Here is a 17089-nt window from a genome sequence, read left to right on the forward strand (position 1 = left end):
GCAGAAAGCCTGCTCCCTGTAGATTACCCCACCTGGTGTTCTGCAGAACAGGATAGGGAAACTGTTGATCTATAGAAAGCAAACATGGAACTTGACAAGAGTCACTTTCAGAGCAAGATCTACACTTCAAAACCTAGGCAGTAAACACTGAGTGATGCAAGTTGTCATAACTGAAACTACCACAATTTACAGTTTGAGCATCTGCCTTGAATTTGCTGACACATAAATTCTGGGAAACATGGGGGAGTTGAAAGATTTAAAACATAAGAGTTCTAATCGCTTTTGCTCAGTTTCATTTATTATACTTTCAAATTTTAATGAACATTCAAACTGCTGTATTGAACACTGGTAAACAGACTGCATTATTGACAAAGAGTACATTTGTTCTTTAATTTAGACCACTGCAAGAATTTTATCTTGTGTGTGAAAGACTCATCAACTAATGGAGCTGCAAACTGGTGCCAAGTAGCTCGTTGTCCAGATGGTGTGCACTCTTACTGTGCTCCCTTACCATTCCTTAGGTGCTTAGTACTCCTCTGAAGGTTATTTCAGTGTTTTGTTCAGTTGTCTGCTGCCAAAACAACTGTTAAATAAACATCTGACGGTGGTGTGTTTTCAGTTTAGAGTGCTATTTTAATGTTCCCTATTGATACTGAGTTTGATTGAGCTGGAAACCAAAATCCTCAGTGTAGCTGTGGGACAGATGCATGAGTTTCTGCAGTGCCCCTGCCATTTCTGAAGCCTGACCTACTAGGACTCCCTCAGGGTTAAGGATTATATTACTGTCCTGGTTTAATCATTTATCTCTCATCACAGACCACTAGTATGAAACAGTTTCTCTGCAGCAAGGATACCTGCCCCACAACAGCATAAATTTCCTGAGCTATAGCTTTTATTCCTTTGCAAACCTCTCACAAATCCCTGAAGTAATGTATTTCCCTTCTGTGCATTGAAAACATTTTGCTATTTAAAGATAGCTGTCTGTGGGACCTCATCCTAGGGTTAAAAATTAGAAGTGGAAAAATATATTTTCCAGTTACTGTTCCAGTGGAGAATAACATTCTCATTGCTCATCAAAAACACAGGGTATGCAGAAGAAGTAGCATCCAGTGGATATTTTTAGGGAAGCAGAATATCTCACAAACAGAACAGACAGCATAAACCCACTGAAGTGAATAAATAAACTCCAGAACAGAACTGTTAGTGTCTTGGAAACTTATCAGGCTGATTACTGGGAAATACAGTGATCACATCCTGAGTCAGTAATTCTTATTATGCTGATTGTTTAAATGCTCTAAAGCAGAGGTTTCCAAAGTGAAGCCTCAGAGGCCATGCAAATTGCAAAACATTAATGTCCCACAGAGAGATTTTGTAGTACTCTCCTACAGTGAGTATAAAGTACTGCACTGCAGATGAATTTCATTATGCATTTCTAACTTAAGGATGTTTTTCTATGAATGAAATACTAGGAAGCACTGTTTGGCTGGCAGTTAGGCAGTTTTTACAGACCTGGTTGGGAGTGGTATACCAGCTTCACCCACTGTCCTCATTCAATCAAATTTTTTGCTATCTGAATTCTGGTAGATTGAAGCAAGTACTGAATAAGGTGCACAGAGAGAAAATATTTATGGGATGCTGCCTGGTTGCAAACCAAATTGTTCCACATAGTATATTTGAAGTAAAAACATGTCCTTCTCTTTTTGCTTTTCTCTACTCAAGAAAAATGGGACTAAAGAAGTATATTCAGGTTTTACATGCTGGAGCAAATATTCTTGAGTATGTCACTAGTCCTTCCAGCTCTCACAATCCACTGAGTTAAAACTCTGACAAGAGCAGAGGTGTGAGAGTTGTTTTCATTGTCTGTGGTACTGTGGTACACAGTAGATTGACACCACCCTCTGAGCAGCACCTTCAACTAACCACCGGTGCCACCCCTCCTCACTCACGCTTTAGCCCTTCTGTAAGAAGGGGGTTCTGGTATTATTTTTATTATCTTGCTTCAGTGTAGGGGAGCCATCTCTGTAGATTCTCCTGAAGTCCCTCTGTGACCAAAGTTGCTGGGATTCTAGCAGATCTGAGCTTTTATTTGTCAGACTCAGAATCTCACTGCAAATTGTGAAGGGAATTGCTGGTGAGCATATGTTTATTTTTGGGTTAATATTTTCATGTCATTACTCCACAATTCATTTTAAAATAATTTTGCTTTTGAAGGTCTGAGAAGACCTAGTGGTTCGTTCTCAGTCAACTAAATAGCTGTGGAAGGTAGAGGCTGGCAATAGCCTGTGTAAGTTGGGATGAGTGGCTGTGATGCTGTCACTGAAAAGCCCTGGCAACGTAAGGGAACAACGTGGCAGGTTGGTAATTCTGCAGGTGCATTTGCCATCACCTAGTCTTTATTCTGATGAAATGACTGTTGTGTGTTCTCAAAAACACCTTGAGTGTCAGGCTGCCCATTTAGGCCTGATCAGAATTCCTGTGCCAGTGTAGATGTGGTCACTCATTTTCCTGCACTGATGCACTTATAACTGCTCAGTCTTTTTCCCTTTCCCTTGTATGGTGTAGGTGTACCCAGACACCAATGCTGCCCTCACAGGACAGCTTCTGGGATTTGAGCCTTTGTTACCTTGCACCTCACAGCCATCCCTTCTCCAGAATGCCTGGACCTACCTAGATCAGATTAATGAGCCATGACAATATGCTTTTAATCCATGCCCAGTTGCCTTGCCCTATGAAAAGAAAAATGTCTGTTCACAAGGTCCCATTTCCTTAGTTGATTTCATGTTATGAGTCACTGGAATTTTTTGTTTTCATTTTGAATGTGTGAAATATTTTTTATAAATTTCAGGAGTGGTCATTAATAATCTCTTACAAAACTTACTGGTTACCATTGCATTGATGACCTCTCTCCAGTCCTCATGCTGAGGGATGTTCAGTGTGTTAACAAACAAAGCAGACAAAAGGAAAATGAGCTCTAAAAGGATGTGAACAAACATCTGCAGAGTTCTCCTCTCCTGAATAATAAGCATCATTCTACTATATTCCTTCTTTAGTATTCTCTGTGTATTTGTCATCTCTTGCTGCGCTACATCTAATTTACAATCCAATCCCTACCAGAAGAAAGAGCTTGGAGGTTTTATTTGCCTAGGTACTATGAATGCACAGTTTAAATGGTGAAATGATTAAATAATGTGGAAAAAATTGAATGGGCAAAGGCAGGAGTCTTTCTGCAACATATCCTAACCAGCAATTCACCCCTCCTCCTCCATTCTTCCATTAATCACAAATTAATTACATGACGATTCTAAAATGAATGAAGCAAAAACCTACTAAGAACAAGGAGGCAGCTTGCAAACCCACTGTAATTTGCAACTGAGTTGTGTTACTAAGTGCAACCCTAGTGTACTAATTAATTTGAATTATCACTTAGCCATGTGTTCATATAAAGATTTTGTTTTCCTGTATTTTAATTTTGAATGTTTCCTAAGGAAAACAGTCATAGATAATTTTGTTTGGAACATCAGCTCAATGAAGCTGATGAATAAATGCATCTTGAGTTTCCTAAGCAAGCTGAATTCAAAATTGTGGTATTTATTGATGTTTTTTTTAATCACTGTGTCTTTTCTCCTTTGTGTTTGTGCTACTGAAAGTGTCAAGTAAGTATGTATTAGGTATGATTAGCTCATATATTCTTTCAGAGGGTAGGTTCATCAGTCTAGCTTTGTTCAAATCACTAGTGCACAGTTGTTTAATTTTTAGAGGTAATGTTGCCAATTCAACAAATCAGGCAACATTCCTCATAGTAAAATAAAATATAAATTAGGAACCATGTCTTGGTTGATCATAGCCTCTTAGCTGATATGAGTTCTTCTCTCCCATGAAGAACTTTTCCCATGCTTTGATTTCCTGTGTTTCTTAATTGTGTCACTAAGCAATTTTTGAAATGTCATAGTGCATCTGTGACTCCTTAACATTATACCTTTGTGTTAGAATTTAATTCTGAAAATCAAATTCCTGTTCTTTTTGTCAACCTGCAGCTATTTTAAAAACTTTTGTTCTCTTTTTCTAGGCCCTTCATACTCACCACAGTTTCTTGCAGTTTGTTACTGTAAAATGGTCTTCTTAGTTCAGAATTGTACACAAAAGACTTAGATTTCAAATGTTTCTAACCCTTTTGTGGTGCTAACCATGCAAATATTAACCAAATTTCAAGCCTCATAGCATTATTTACCTGCATGTGCAGACAGCCTAAAACAACATCTTTAGTTAGTCTGAGATAAAACAGCCAATTCAGAGTTCCTTGGATCCCACTCACTTTCCAAGACTGATGTTAGGGATTTTCCCAGAGTTCTGCATATTTGCCACAAAATTTGTGTTTTGTCCCACTTTTTAAGTGTCGTGTTCTTGTTTCATGTCCTATTGGAAAATATTGCAGTAGTTTCATTCTCTCAGAGTTCACTTTGCTGGAAGAATATTGAGATTACATTACATTCCTACAGTGTTCTTAGTGTCTGAGACATAAAAATGTATTTAGGGCTTGTGAAGAACTTCATCTGTATCCTGTAGCAGCTGAAGAGAGGAGAGGGAATGAAGTGCAATTACTTATTAGTTCTCTCATCCTCCTTGAATTCTGAGAAACTGCAAAAGAAGTCTCTTGTAGACAAAAATTAAATGGCATATATTAGGGTCAAGACATTTAATATGTAGATTTTGACCTATGAATTTCTATGGATATTTTAGCCAGTCACAACATGATTTAAAATCCAAAAGGATTTTCTTTCTGATTACACAGATGTTATTGAAGGGTGCACAGTAAGTATGACAGAAGTACTGGGATATTTCAGTCAGATTATCTGTGCCAGAGAGGCCCAGAAAAAAAATGTAATGAAATGAAAAAATACATTAAAAAATGTGTATCTTTACTTGAAGGATTGTGCCATTCTGACACTTTAAAAAATTGCTATATTAATATTGCTTTACTGAAGGAATATTTACTTTATCTTCCATAAGAAAAAAATAATGGAACATATCCCTGTGCAAGATTACCTGTTTCTTTTATTTCACTGCTGTGTTCAAGTAATTGATAGGTAATTGGAATGTGGGAATGAAAGGGTGAATTGCCAGAGTTCTCCCTAAACTTATGGTGGTTTTACAGAACAGTGTTCCTGCCTTTCCAGGCATTCCAGAAACAGGCGTTTGTTTTCACTGACCTCACCCACACTGAATACTTGCTGCCAACTAAAATCATTTCAGCAAGATACGGCACATAAAGTGGTTTTAACAATTTTACTTTTCACTGGAGGAGTAATTCCATTTCTGATTACTCCAACACTGCAAAACTCAGCAGAAATTTCAAAGCCTATCAATTAAAGTGCTTTCCAATCAGGCACATTGTTGAATATGTCCCTTCTCCTTATGCAGTAAAATTCAAGCTGCCTGCATTACCTCTGTGCTCTCATTACTTTAATTTCATCTTTGAAAGGAGAATACTTTAAAAGAAGAAAACACTGCAACCATACTTAGCAGGGTTCCTTGATAATTAGAGAGAAAAGTATTTAAAAAGTTAAAATTAGCAGAGTTAACAGAGAGAGTGCCTGCTCTGCTGCTTGAGCAGAACTGCCTTGGCCTGGGCCTTGGTCCCCAGGAAAATATTTGCTCTATTGAACTGGCACATTTGCTGCATTGCAGTGATGACAGAGAATTACTTAATTGGCAGGAATTATTCTAGGCTTTAGATTGTCAGTTTGCTTAGTGAAAATCAGAACTGAGACTTGAGAGAAAGCTACCGTCACACAGACTAAGTCAGAAACTGAGCAATTCCCACCTTCTGGGTGTTACATATGCTGCCAGCAAAGGTTTAGTGCAGCATTTCAGGGTGTTTCCAGGCTGGCTGTAGTCTGGGCACTTCACAGGAGTGGGAATGATGGGCTACTCTAACAGAGGGGTTGTGCTTTGCTGTTTCTGGTGCTTGAATTAAGTAGACACAAATATACACACACACACTTTCTTCAGCACTGTCGCTATTCCCACCTAGTAATACTGGGGGGGTTTCTGTCTTAGCTTTCCCCATAAAATAAGGAACAGGTTACAGTGTCTGTACCATGCGAAAACCTCTGAGATCCTGCTGTTTCTTCTAGACAAGTAATATACTTGTGTGATAAATCCTTTTAATTTTCTTCAAAGTTTCTTGTAATGGTTTCTCTAACATCGGTAATCCTGCCATTCTGTGCAACAGAACAGTTTTTCAAGTAATTAACATTAGACTGACAAGTGGGTTGAAAAATACTCCTAGACTAGAACAAAAAATGTATTCCAGCCTGCTTTTATGAGTCTCCTTCCTTCTTTGAGAATATGTGATGGTTTTTATTGCCATTTTTTAACTTCTTTATATTCTTGATTTTGTTGCAGTGTTTCAGCAAAAGGCCTGTCGAGTGACCAGTGACACCAGCAGGACATACTGTGAGGCCAAGAATCCTGGTACAGAGTTGAATTTAGCTCTTTAACTGCCTTGATATTTTTTCAGTAGGACTAGTAAAGTTTTGCTGTGACTTGATTTTAGGTGATTTAGCATCTGTTTTTCCACCTGTGATTTATATCCTTAATGGTATTGCAGCATTGAGAGATCAGATTAAAGAAAAAAGACTAAAAGTTATAGCCTTGTAGGAAAGATTTGTAGAGTCAGAGGTACTTTACACTCTTTTGTTTCCCTTCATGATTGTGCCTAAAGGCAAGAAAAGGAAGGACAGGAGGGCTCAGCTGTGCAGTAATTCCAGCAGTAATGGAAAGACAGAAGTGGGGGGAGCAACAGTTCTCTCCTGGGTACCCCAAGATGCATGTAAAATTAATTACTTGTGGCAGTCTAGTTGTTATTTGAGTTGTAGCACCTAACAATGTTGCTACTGTAAATTCCATCAATGTTACACCTTTGAACAATCCTTCCTTGCTTGAAATGAAGATAGTGGTGCATGATGTAACAGAAAAACTGACCCAAATCATATTCATAGTCTGAACTTTTATCCTGGCCACACTCCCCCTGCAGTGAAACAGGTGCACCAGCCTCATAGAGGGCTCACAACCCTTCTTCCATGACTGCTCATGTGTTCTGGATCAGCCATTCCAGCATCAGTATCCTGGGGAGAAGCTACACCTCCTCCCTGGACCAAGCTGTGAATCTGACAATGAACATCTCCCTTCAGCTGTGCACTGTATCATAACCTCCAGGAACACTGGGCTGCAGTGTTTTCTTGTTGCTGCAATGTATTTAATAATGTATTTCCTTTCTTGGAGAAAGGCAATCTTGTGAAATTTCAAGATGTTTCATGACCAAATTTCATCCACAACTTTTGAGATATGTATGAGATTGAAGAAGAAAGGGACAAAGAGGCACTCTGGATGTTTTGAATAGCAACCATTTTCTTTAAAATGTCGGTACTGTAACTGTAGTGCTAGAAGAAAATTCTTTTATGAACCAACACTAATGGAGAATCCGTGGACCAGGGAAGTAGTAATGAAGAAAATATTTGGGATGCTGCTTTGCTGTCAAAGATTAATTGTAGAATCCTCACTGATTTGCTGCATTTCTCACTTTGTACATTTTGTTGTAGAAGCACACAGAAGCCACACTGAGACAGTAACTTGCAGCACTGTTGTACACAAGATCCCTCCTGAACAGGAAGAACTCATCCACTTGCAGGAACAGGTGAAAAAAGGGGCAATTTCCGTGGATGAAGCCCTTGACAGATTTAAAGAGTGGCAGAACAAAAAGCAGAGACTGCCATCCACTCAACAGGTATGAGTTTGTAATTTGTTCCTTGATAGGAATCTTGATCAGATGTTCTAAAAGCAAGTTCTTGTGTTTTGGCACCTGCATATGAGGCCAAAAATAATAATTGTGATTTGTATGCAAATCAGCTCCCAAGGAGCTTGCTGGCTATGGTTCTGAATCTTCTAGATACCCATTTCCACTGCTGTTTGAGAGGTTTTCTGAGTTTGGTTAAAATCCAGAGTTAAATATGCTGGTCTTCTAAGACTTGTGTTTTAAACTGTTGTGCATCTTTCATGAAACCACAAACCTTATGTTGCCAAACCAACTATGCTGTTGAGCAGTGTCAACTAAGAGAAACATTTCTATATCAAATATATGTGTATTCTATCTATTAAATATATTAACTTACATGGGGCTTTATGCCTGTCTGAAAGGGTTGAATATACTTAGTAAATCCACAATTATTGGCAATGCTCTACAGCTCCTTTGTATTCAAAGTATGGAGTAAATTGAGGTGCACAAAAACAAGATTTACAGAAGCCCACACACTAAGTCGCTGAAAGAACTGCATTAAAGCTGCAAGTCATGGAGAGCAGGATTGTTAAGTGCTAAGGTTTGTTAATTTTCTAAGATGACACATGGAGGAAGAGGTTGTGCCCTCATTTTATATGAGATCATGCATAAACAAAAATAATTTCTTGTTGTCCTTTAGGTCATTAGTAGAAAGAGGAAAAGCAAAGCTAGTATTCTGCTTTGGAAAAGTGGAAGAGCTTGCTGCCAGCATGGAGAGTGCTATTTGTATTTGCATCTGCTTGAAAGTCTGAGCTTTGTCATCACAGTGGAACACTTAGAAGCAAAAGCGCAAGGGCCTGGAACAGTTTAGGGGGTCCATTTCCCAAGCTGGGCACCAGCAGCACAGCACTAGAATGTGACCTTCCAAATCCATCTGCAGCCAAGCATGTGGATGAATTGCTGGTATTGCTGTCAGTCAGAGGCATTTCTTGTGGAGGGAGATCGTAGCTAATCCATGCCATGATAGCAGCACCAAGTTATAACTAATTTTATATTTTTTTTGTGAACTCTAAGATGCCCTTATTTCAAGGGAGATTTACTTGGCCTGTTTTCCATGCTTCAGGAAAAAACTGCTTTGTAGTGGTGGTTTTTGCCCTGTATTGCATGTGTGACTTTTCTTTGGTTTTGTTCCATGGAAAAGTCTTTTCTTCTCACTCCTCTATAAATATGATGAACTGACTGCATGTTGTCACTGCAGTTTTTTGTCCTTCACTTGGATTTTTGAGGAGAAATCGCTTTTCAAAAAAAAAAAATTAAAAAATACAAATAAAAAACCCCAAACAAACAGAAGAGAACACAAAAGCCTCTGTACTATAATGCCAGAATAATTCTAAGTTACTGCTGGCAGGGATAAGTCCACAAGTCTTAGGTAAAAATGCTAGAATTAGCATCATAAACATTTTTCAGTCTTTTAAAATTATTTTCCATGTAAGTGATGCTTGGTATTCAGAATGCTAAAGAATTCAGCTTTTTATAGTGTCTTACTATTTCTACAGTAAACTTCCATTACTGAGTGCTGCTGCAGGTTTTATGCTTGTTTTTTTACTTAAAGGAAAAAGTACATCACCTTAGAGACACCACTGTCAGAAACAGACAAGAAAATGAAAACCTGAATGGTAAGTTGAACTTTTTCTGCCTGTAAGGACTCTGTAGCCTTGAACTGTAAGTATAGTGCAGAGGTCTGATCCAAACCCTTTTGGATTGGGCACTGAATTTGTAATGAACATTTTTTGTATCTGACCACATTTATTTTAGCATAATCAAGCCTTCAGCAGTGTCAAGATTTCATCCCAAAGATGAACTCACTGCGAGTTAATGGGGCAGAAAATTTACTCAGTTTCTGTGGCTCAGCTTTTCTGTAGCCTGTTTCCTACTGCATCATCAGAATTTGGGTAGATGGTTTCTTTAGAATAATTTGCTTGATGACTTCAATATTTTATTTGTAAATCAGCCATCAGTTTTCAAATTCTTGATGAACTTTATACTGCTACAGCAGTTTTTGTGAGTATTGTGGTCATTATTTAAAACTGAACCATTGGTCATTTAAGATGCTTTTTTCCCTTTTTTCGGTAAAAAAGGGAGTTTTGGGGTTTTCCCATGCAGGGCCAGGAACTGGACTCTATGATGATTGCAGGTGCCTTCCAACTCAGAATGTTCTATGATTCATTCTGATTGAATGTCATCCACAATAATATAAAGCATCTGCTTTTTCCTGCAAATTATTTTCTCTTCTTGTTACAAAATAATCTATTAGTTGGTATTGGTTTTAGGCCTTTGATTTCTGTGAACTTCAGTACAAATGCTGAAAGGAAAATTGATTTTTTTTTCACATTGGATTTTGTACCATTTTTATATCTCTATTCAAAATTACCACCTAAATGCATCATTTCCTTACTGCAAGGGAGCAAATGCACACTACTGCTTTCATTATTCTCTTTGACAGCATTGTATTCATGTGAACTTGTGAGGTACTGTAATTAATTAAGGGAAATTCCTGCTGGACCGGTAGCAGCGTTGCAGTCCAGATCTTTCAGCTTTAATATTCTCTGTGGCTGGCAGGGGGGCAGTGTCCTGAGCAAAAGCCTTCACAAGGTGCTCAGAGCCTGAGGGCTTGGGATCCCTGCAACTCATGAGAACAGGAGGGTGACTCTTGGAAAGTATTTGTCTGTAGGGTTTCATTTTAAGGCCACAGCAGCAGTCCTGCCACTGTAGCTGTCCTCCTTTTCCAGAGTTCACTATCAAATCATACCAGCAGAAACTGAGTATCAACACCAGAATTGTTAATTTTGTGAGATTATCCAGTGACTCAGATAATGATTGCTACATTCCCTTCTGATCCTAACCTCACTGCCCTCTGGTACACTGTCATATATCCTGCGATGAATATAAATCAGCAGCTTTGCACTGCAGAAATACAGTGGGAAGAATCATCATGGTCTGTGTCAAACAACAGAAATCCTTCAATGCTTGAAAAAACAGGACTTCCTCTAGAACTGAAGGCATATCAATGGCAAGAGTAATCAAGGATTGCAGAAGGAGGATCTCTAGGTCCAGACATAAATTGCCTGAAACAAAAATGACAATCACTTTCTCTTCTCCTATGAAGTTCCTATGGAGAGCAGACCAGAGAGCATTCATTTGAGAGACATTTTGTTTCACATTCTATTTAGCAAAGTGGTATGTGTGAATGTCAGCAGTCCTCAGATTTATTCAAAGAATTCTACTTCTTACATGTGTGTACAGACTCTCCCTGCTGTACCTTTAAAAACATGGGGACTCCCTCTCTAGACTCCATGCTTGAAATCAGGATTTGGATAGTCTTTTTTGTAGAGTTTTTGAAGTCTTGATTGAGGATTTAAAGAGATCACATCTGAAGTCTGTTAGAAAAGGAATTTGATTTTATTTTAATGAGAAAGGAAAATATCTCCTAGAAATTAGTATGGAACATAATTTTTAGTTTCTTGATAAGTTTTATCTTGCTTCCACTGTAATGATGTTATTAATGAGACTGGCACTCACTTCAGTCTTCCATTATAACATTTGATGCTATCTCGAAGTTCATGTCTCATTTTCTAACAGTTTAGTATAGGACTGAATAATGCCCCAAAATAAATCAGCTGCAAAGCAAAAGGTTCTGCCACTCTTGGAGTTAAATACCTACAAAACCCTGTTTTAAGAACAACTGGATAATGCCTAGGCCTGTAGAACATTTATTTGTAGAACGTACTGGCAGGGACAATGCTTTAACTCAATACTGGTCTGACATGTGGACATTGATAGTAACCTTTTCTTTTTTTCAAGCTCTTAGCCAACAGAACAAAATCAACAAAAACCAATACCTTAAATAAAATTTCAGGGAATTATATAGAAGATTTGTGGACAGAAGTTCCACTTTTACATCTGAGTAGCCCAGATTTTTCAGGGTGCACCACCAAACAACTGAACTAAAGTAGCCTATTGCCCATGGGAAACTTTATCTTTGAGCAATGCTCTTTAGCTTAGGTAAGGCTGGAGAGTCTTGGGTTTGTGCATGTCCACTGATAGAACAAATGGCAGCAGCTGAGACAATATTTGCAAGGATTACTAGACAAGCTTCCTTTAAAGTCCTAAAAAACAACATAGCTTTCACGTGCATCCCACGTCCTTACTTCCTAGCACATGGGAATATTTAAGAAACTCTGTGATGCCTACCTACATCACTGGGCATTTGAATTATAAGAATCTTATTTGGCTGTTTCTGAACATGGAATTTCAAAATCTGCCTACTATTGCAGTTACATTGTGGCACCTTGTGTGTCACATCCCACAGATTTAGTCATCAGCCCCTAAAAATATGCACAAGCTTGCAGAAACTACATAAGATGGTTTGAGTTGCTTTTAGTTAGCTGTCCCCCCATAGCCAATCTCTGTGGGACCTTCAACCTGCCAGGGAGGGAAGTGCCAGTTTCCTCATCAAAACTGGGAATGACTGATGCTCTGTTCTCCAGGCTTGACATAGCAGCAGGAACTGAGTATTAAGTATCCCTGCTTCATTGCTAGGTAATGAGCAAGACAGAGGCCCCAGAGGACAATCTATAACTCAGCTGGACTTCAGGAGACAAATACTGCATTAAGCAAGTGTTAAGCTTGATTTATTATTATTGGTGGTGGTGTTACTACAACTGTTATTATTTCAATGCCAGCAACTTCTATAATGGTTGAAGGTAGGTCTTGGGAAAAAAAATATTACATGTTTTAGTAGTCCTCCAATGACAAATAAACCCATGGGAAATGAGCAATTCAGTCTTTGCATCTGTTCTGTCTTGGCCTCCCTGGCAAGACTGGCAAGTGGCCTGCTGTGGAGGTCAAAGCTTTTTCCACAGGCTACTCAACCACATGCATTTCTTCCTTAGCTGTTAAATCAGTAGGTACTGACACTGGAAATGGCCTTCCGATGAAGAAGGGCAACTTTACTAGCTGTTGTTGCAGACATTTTAATACTGACCTGCTCCTGTAAGTAGTCAGCTAATCCACTGCAGTAAAGGCATCCTCCATAGAATTTCTTCTTCCACATTTTGATTTCCAAATTTGTACATGCCCAGCTTGCTGCCAAAGACCAAATCTCTTTTCCATCTTGATCCAAAAAACACCCAGAAGAGCACTATGCACATTCCACAAACTGGCAGGTTATTGATTACATTTGCTATCCAAAATGTCTGGCTTCATTCCCCAGCCCTCATCAGTGCCTTTTTTTTCGTCCAAGTTGCTAACAGATTGCTTATTCATCAGTTGATGCCTCTCCAGCTTGCACGTTGTGTCTAAGTAGAGTTCCCTGAAAACTGAAAAAGCACCCCCTTATTTTGAGCACAACCACCAGTTTCTGTTGTCTCTTGTAGGTCAACAGGGAGATGAACAAAGACACTAATTTTGGCATTTGGATTCACAGGCACTGAAACTCCTTTAGTCAACTTAGCAAAGTTGAAATAACATGGGATCCTGAAGCACATACAAGATTTTGTATGTTTGGACAGTGAGGAAGTCATAGAGAAGCTGCTTTTTTCCTTCATGGCTTCAACAGTATTTCAGTCAGGACTTCTAGTCTTGAAAATACTTACTTGTTGGTAGTGTATTGGAGTTATAAAGGAACATCTTTAGCCTTACTTATTTCAAATTTCTTGAGCTTCATGATGCTCAGAGTTTAAATCTAGAAAATAACAAAAATCACTTTTCTGCCTATTTGTCACCAAGTCATGTCATAATGAGGCAAGCTCACAGTCCCACTGCTGACAGGAGTTCACCAAGACAATGAATATCCATGTATCTCTCACCTCCCCTAATTGCCAGCAAGAGAGACTAGTCTTGCTGTTGAGGGTAAGAATTGTATAAAATCCACCTCATGTCATTCTCCCACACAACAACTGCTTATTTCTGTGTCTCTTGCTCCCCTGCTCCCAGGGACATGTGTTGTCTTCATATTTGAAGTAAAGAACATAAAAAGTGACTCACTGTAGGAATGTGTTCTCTGAATTATTCAACTTCAAAAGATATTTTGCACAAGCCTAACCTACTGATTTAAATTATTATTGATTGCATCTTTTTCTTTTTAGTCTACAGCTAGGAGCCCAAGAGACAAGGAACAGATGCCTAATTACCCAAGGTAAGACCAGGTATATGGATGCACACGCACACACAAACGTTTGTCATGGAAACAGACACTTGTGGAGGTACTTTCCATCAGAGTGCATTTGTGTAACAGAAGGACAGAGGTGCATCTCAGACAGAGGCTTGATTTCAGAAGATACACCATTATCATCACACAGTCTGGTTTGTACTAAAGCTTTTTATCAGCTATCAACCTATTCTTGTGTAGTGCAGGGCAAATTAGTGAGCAGTGAGGCACTGAGCTCACTTGTGGGTGCAGCTGAACAGAGTTCCTGCCAGTTATTGCCACTAAGGCAGGGTATGCACCTAAAAGCTGTATCAGAGTCCAGTCCTATATCCTGATTTCACAAGCAGTATCAAACTTATTGAATAAAGTTGAAAGCCATAGATAAAGTGATGAGTCCAGATTAAACACAAGACCAATGGTCTTTTTAGTGCAGGGAAGCTTAGAGGTGATGATACTGTTTCCATAAACAGCAGAATTTTCCAATGGTTGTGCTAATGAGTTAATATAATAATATTAATATATAGCTGTAATAGCTGGGGAGCTTAATTATTACTATCTGCTACCTGTGTGTTTCCATTGATATCTCATTATATTATATTAAGACATTGTTATAGCATTAATTTTATTATTATGTAATATTATTAATATTGTGAAGTAGTATTGTTCACAGTAGCAAATTGATGCAATTTATTCCTGAAGACAACTGTAATTTTAAAGGCTTTGTTAGCTAAGTTACTGTGATTCAATTTGCCTCTCCAACTTTTCCAAGTGAGAGGAGTGCAGTGTGGTACTGTTGTTGTTTCTTTGGGCCAGAAAATGGATTAACTTCAGCAGGGTCTCTTCTACCACCCTACTCCCATGTAAGGGAGAGGGAAGTTGCTCCTTGCAAGAAATGTGTGTCCATGTGTCATTTCTGGATCCACTGCTCACTGGAGTGCAGTGTCCACACCACAAAATAATAGGTACCTCCTCTGCTGCTGCTTATCCTCTGAATCACTTGTTCACATCTCCCCTCTTCAAAAGTTCTCATAACAACAACAACAACAAAAAAGAAAAAAAAAATAGTCTTATGACCTGAGCTGAAAATGAAAACTATTGCTCCTTCTTCAAGAGGCAGCTTAACCTCCTACATGGGCATTCCTAACAGAGCTGTCTCCTTGAGTGGAGATGAAGTCACCTACACTAAATGAGTAAAAAAGCTTTGAATTTTAAAAGCTCTGAGGCTGGAGAAAACTATTACAAAAAACTGGGTAATATCAGAGATGCTTATAAATTCCAGATTGCTAAAGTGAGATGAATCATGCAAGAGGAGAGGGGGAATTACCCCTGGGATCAGAACAGGTGATTTCTGTCACTTTAAGAAAGTAATGATGTGGGAGAGAGGTGAATTAGATGTGGGAGAACTTGCAAACATAATTTATCAAGAATATTCAATAAATTCTGTTTGTGAATTATCCACATCAAACTGCAAGGTTCTCCTCCTCTGCAAAGTATGGCCTCTCCATAGTTGTTCTGCTGTTTTCTGTTTTCAGATTGGTTTAAAGAAACACTTCTTTTTAAAAGACTAATTTCAGGGAGATTTTTGAGTGTTTCAAAAAATTTCAGATAAACATTCAAGACCTGCCTTTCTATTGCTCTTGTTTTGACTCTCACAAAAGTTGTTTTCCACTCCAGTGCAAAGTTCTTGGCTAACTTAGCTCAGAATCCCATTTTGCTTACAGAAGGTGGGAGGAGGATAAGGGAATTGATATTCAGCTGGGGGACCTGAACAAACAGAATGATTTTGATTCTCTCATACTCATTTCAATAAATACAGTTTGATCTTATTCTAAACAAACCTGGCCCATTCATTGCATAACAGGTAGCATTTCTCAGCATTACCTGCAGGGTGGTTCTCCAGCCAGCTGCACATCAGTTTCCTCTGCTTGGCATCCCACACATGTTCCAGCTGTGCCTTGGCAGCCCCAGGCTCCAGCCCATCCTGCTGTGACACTGCCATGGGATTATTGCTGCACTTCCAGTGCCTTGGATTCTCTCACCAGGACCAGCTCTGGAAGAAGACCAGTATCACTAAAGCAAATTAATAATGTTTCCTGTAAAGTCATTACCGAATTTTACACTCTTTCTTTACTTTTTCCAAGATGACAGCTGACAATTTATATGAAGATGTATTGCCTGCTTTGGTTAATAATTTTTCAAGTCATTTCAGTTTTTCCATTGTGCTTGATAAGTTGTTTAAAAGTAGATTTTATGCAGAAAAGAAGAAGATTGTAAAAGGCTATGAAGATTATTAAGTGAAAGTAAATAAAATTTAGCCTTTACTTTTTGTTGAAACATTTTTATATTCACTCTGTATAAAAAATCGTCTGTATAAAAATGGTCAGAGGAATAATTGTATTTCATCACCAATTCAAGTAATTGTAATCACATTAAAGCTGATTTTTTAAGCCAAACTGTGTAAACCAGTACTACTTATCTACTAATGTATTAAAGTGATTCTGAGAATTTGGTTTACAAGGAAATTGTGTTTTGTTTAGTAAGTTGACTAAGGTAAATTATAACCAGAACAAAACCAAATTACTTTCTACTGCATTAACACAGCACAGTCAATTAATAAATATGGTTAATGGGTATAATGGTCTGCATTCCTATAGTACTGTTCTACAAAATTTAAGTGAACATTTGATGATACAAGAGAATGCAAGATGACTTGCCCAGTTTCATACACAAAAACAAGGGGAAAAAAATCTCCTTAATGTAAATATGTTTTTCTCCTTGACCAAGTGTTAAAGTGACACCCAAATTTGGAATAGGGGAGTGGATTTAAAGTTCAAGCCCTCAAGGCTCATTATTTTTCTAATCGCAATAAATTTTTTTGCCAAGTGAACTATTAGAAATAAAAAACAAGCCAAAAAAGCCACTGTTGGGATTTTAAAAAAATGACAGGATCTTGAAAGCATATAGATTTAGACTAATTAAAAATCTGTTTTCTATTTTAAATGGGTTGATTAAACATTTTCAGTAAATTATTTATTCTCTGGGGAAAACCTGCATTTTTGTTAGAATCTCTCAACAAACACTGCAGATGTATTGCTATTAAGTCATAA

General features: G+C 38.2%; 1 protein-coding gene across 7 annotated transcripts in view; it reads left to right on the forward strand.

The window, feature by feature from the left end:
- The window catches only part of BANK1 (B cell scaffold protein with ankyrin repeats 1), a 133718-nt gene extending 117214 nt beyond the window's left edge, over positions 1–16504 (forward strand). For 4 of the 7 annotated variants that reach the window (XM_033513640.1, XM_033513643.1, XM_033513642.1 and 1 more), the window contains exons 12-17: positions 6406–6474; positions 7602–7786; positions 9387–9450; positions 12374–12537; positions 13921–13970; positions 15858–16504. In XM_033513640.1, the coding sequence (XP_033369531.1) occupies positions 6406–6474; positions 7602–7786; positions 9387–9450; positions 12374–12447 (392 nt within the window). In that variant the 3' untranslated portion in view covers positions 12448–12537; positions 13921–13970; positions 15858–16504. Of the gene's footprint in view, positions 1–6405; positions 6475–7601; positions 7787–9386; positions 9451–12373; positions 12538–13920; positions 13971–15843 lie in introns of all 7 variants that reach the window. The other 3 variants (XM_033513641.1, XM_033513646.1, XM_033513645.1) reach the window with 3 other exon arrangements.
- Positions 16505–17089: the final 585 nt, after the last annotated feature.

The sequence above is a fragment of the Parus major genome, chromosome 4, assembly GCF_001522545.3.
Source record: "Parus major isolate Abel chromosome 4, Parus_major1.1, whole genome shotgun sequence".
Classification (NCBI taxonomy): domain Eukaryota; kingdom Metazoa; phylum Chordata; class Aves; order Passeriformes; family Paridae; genus Parus; species Parus major.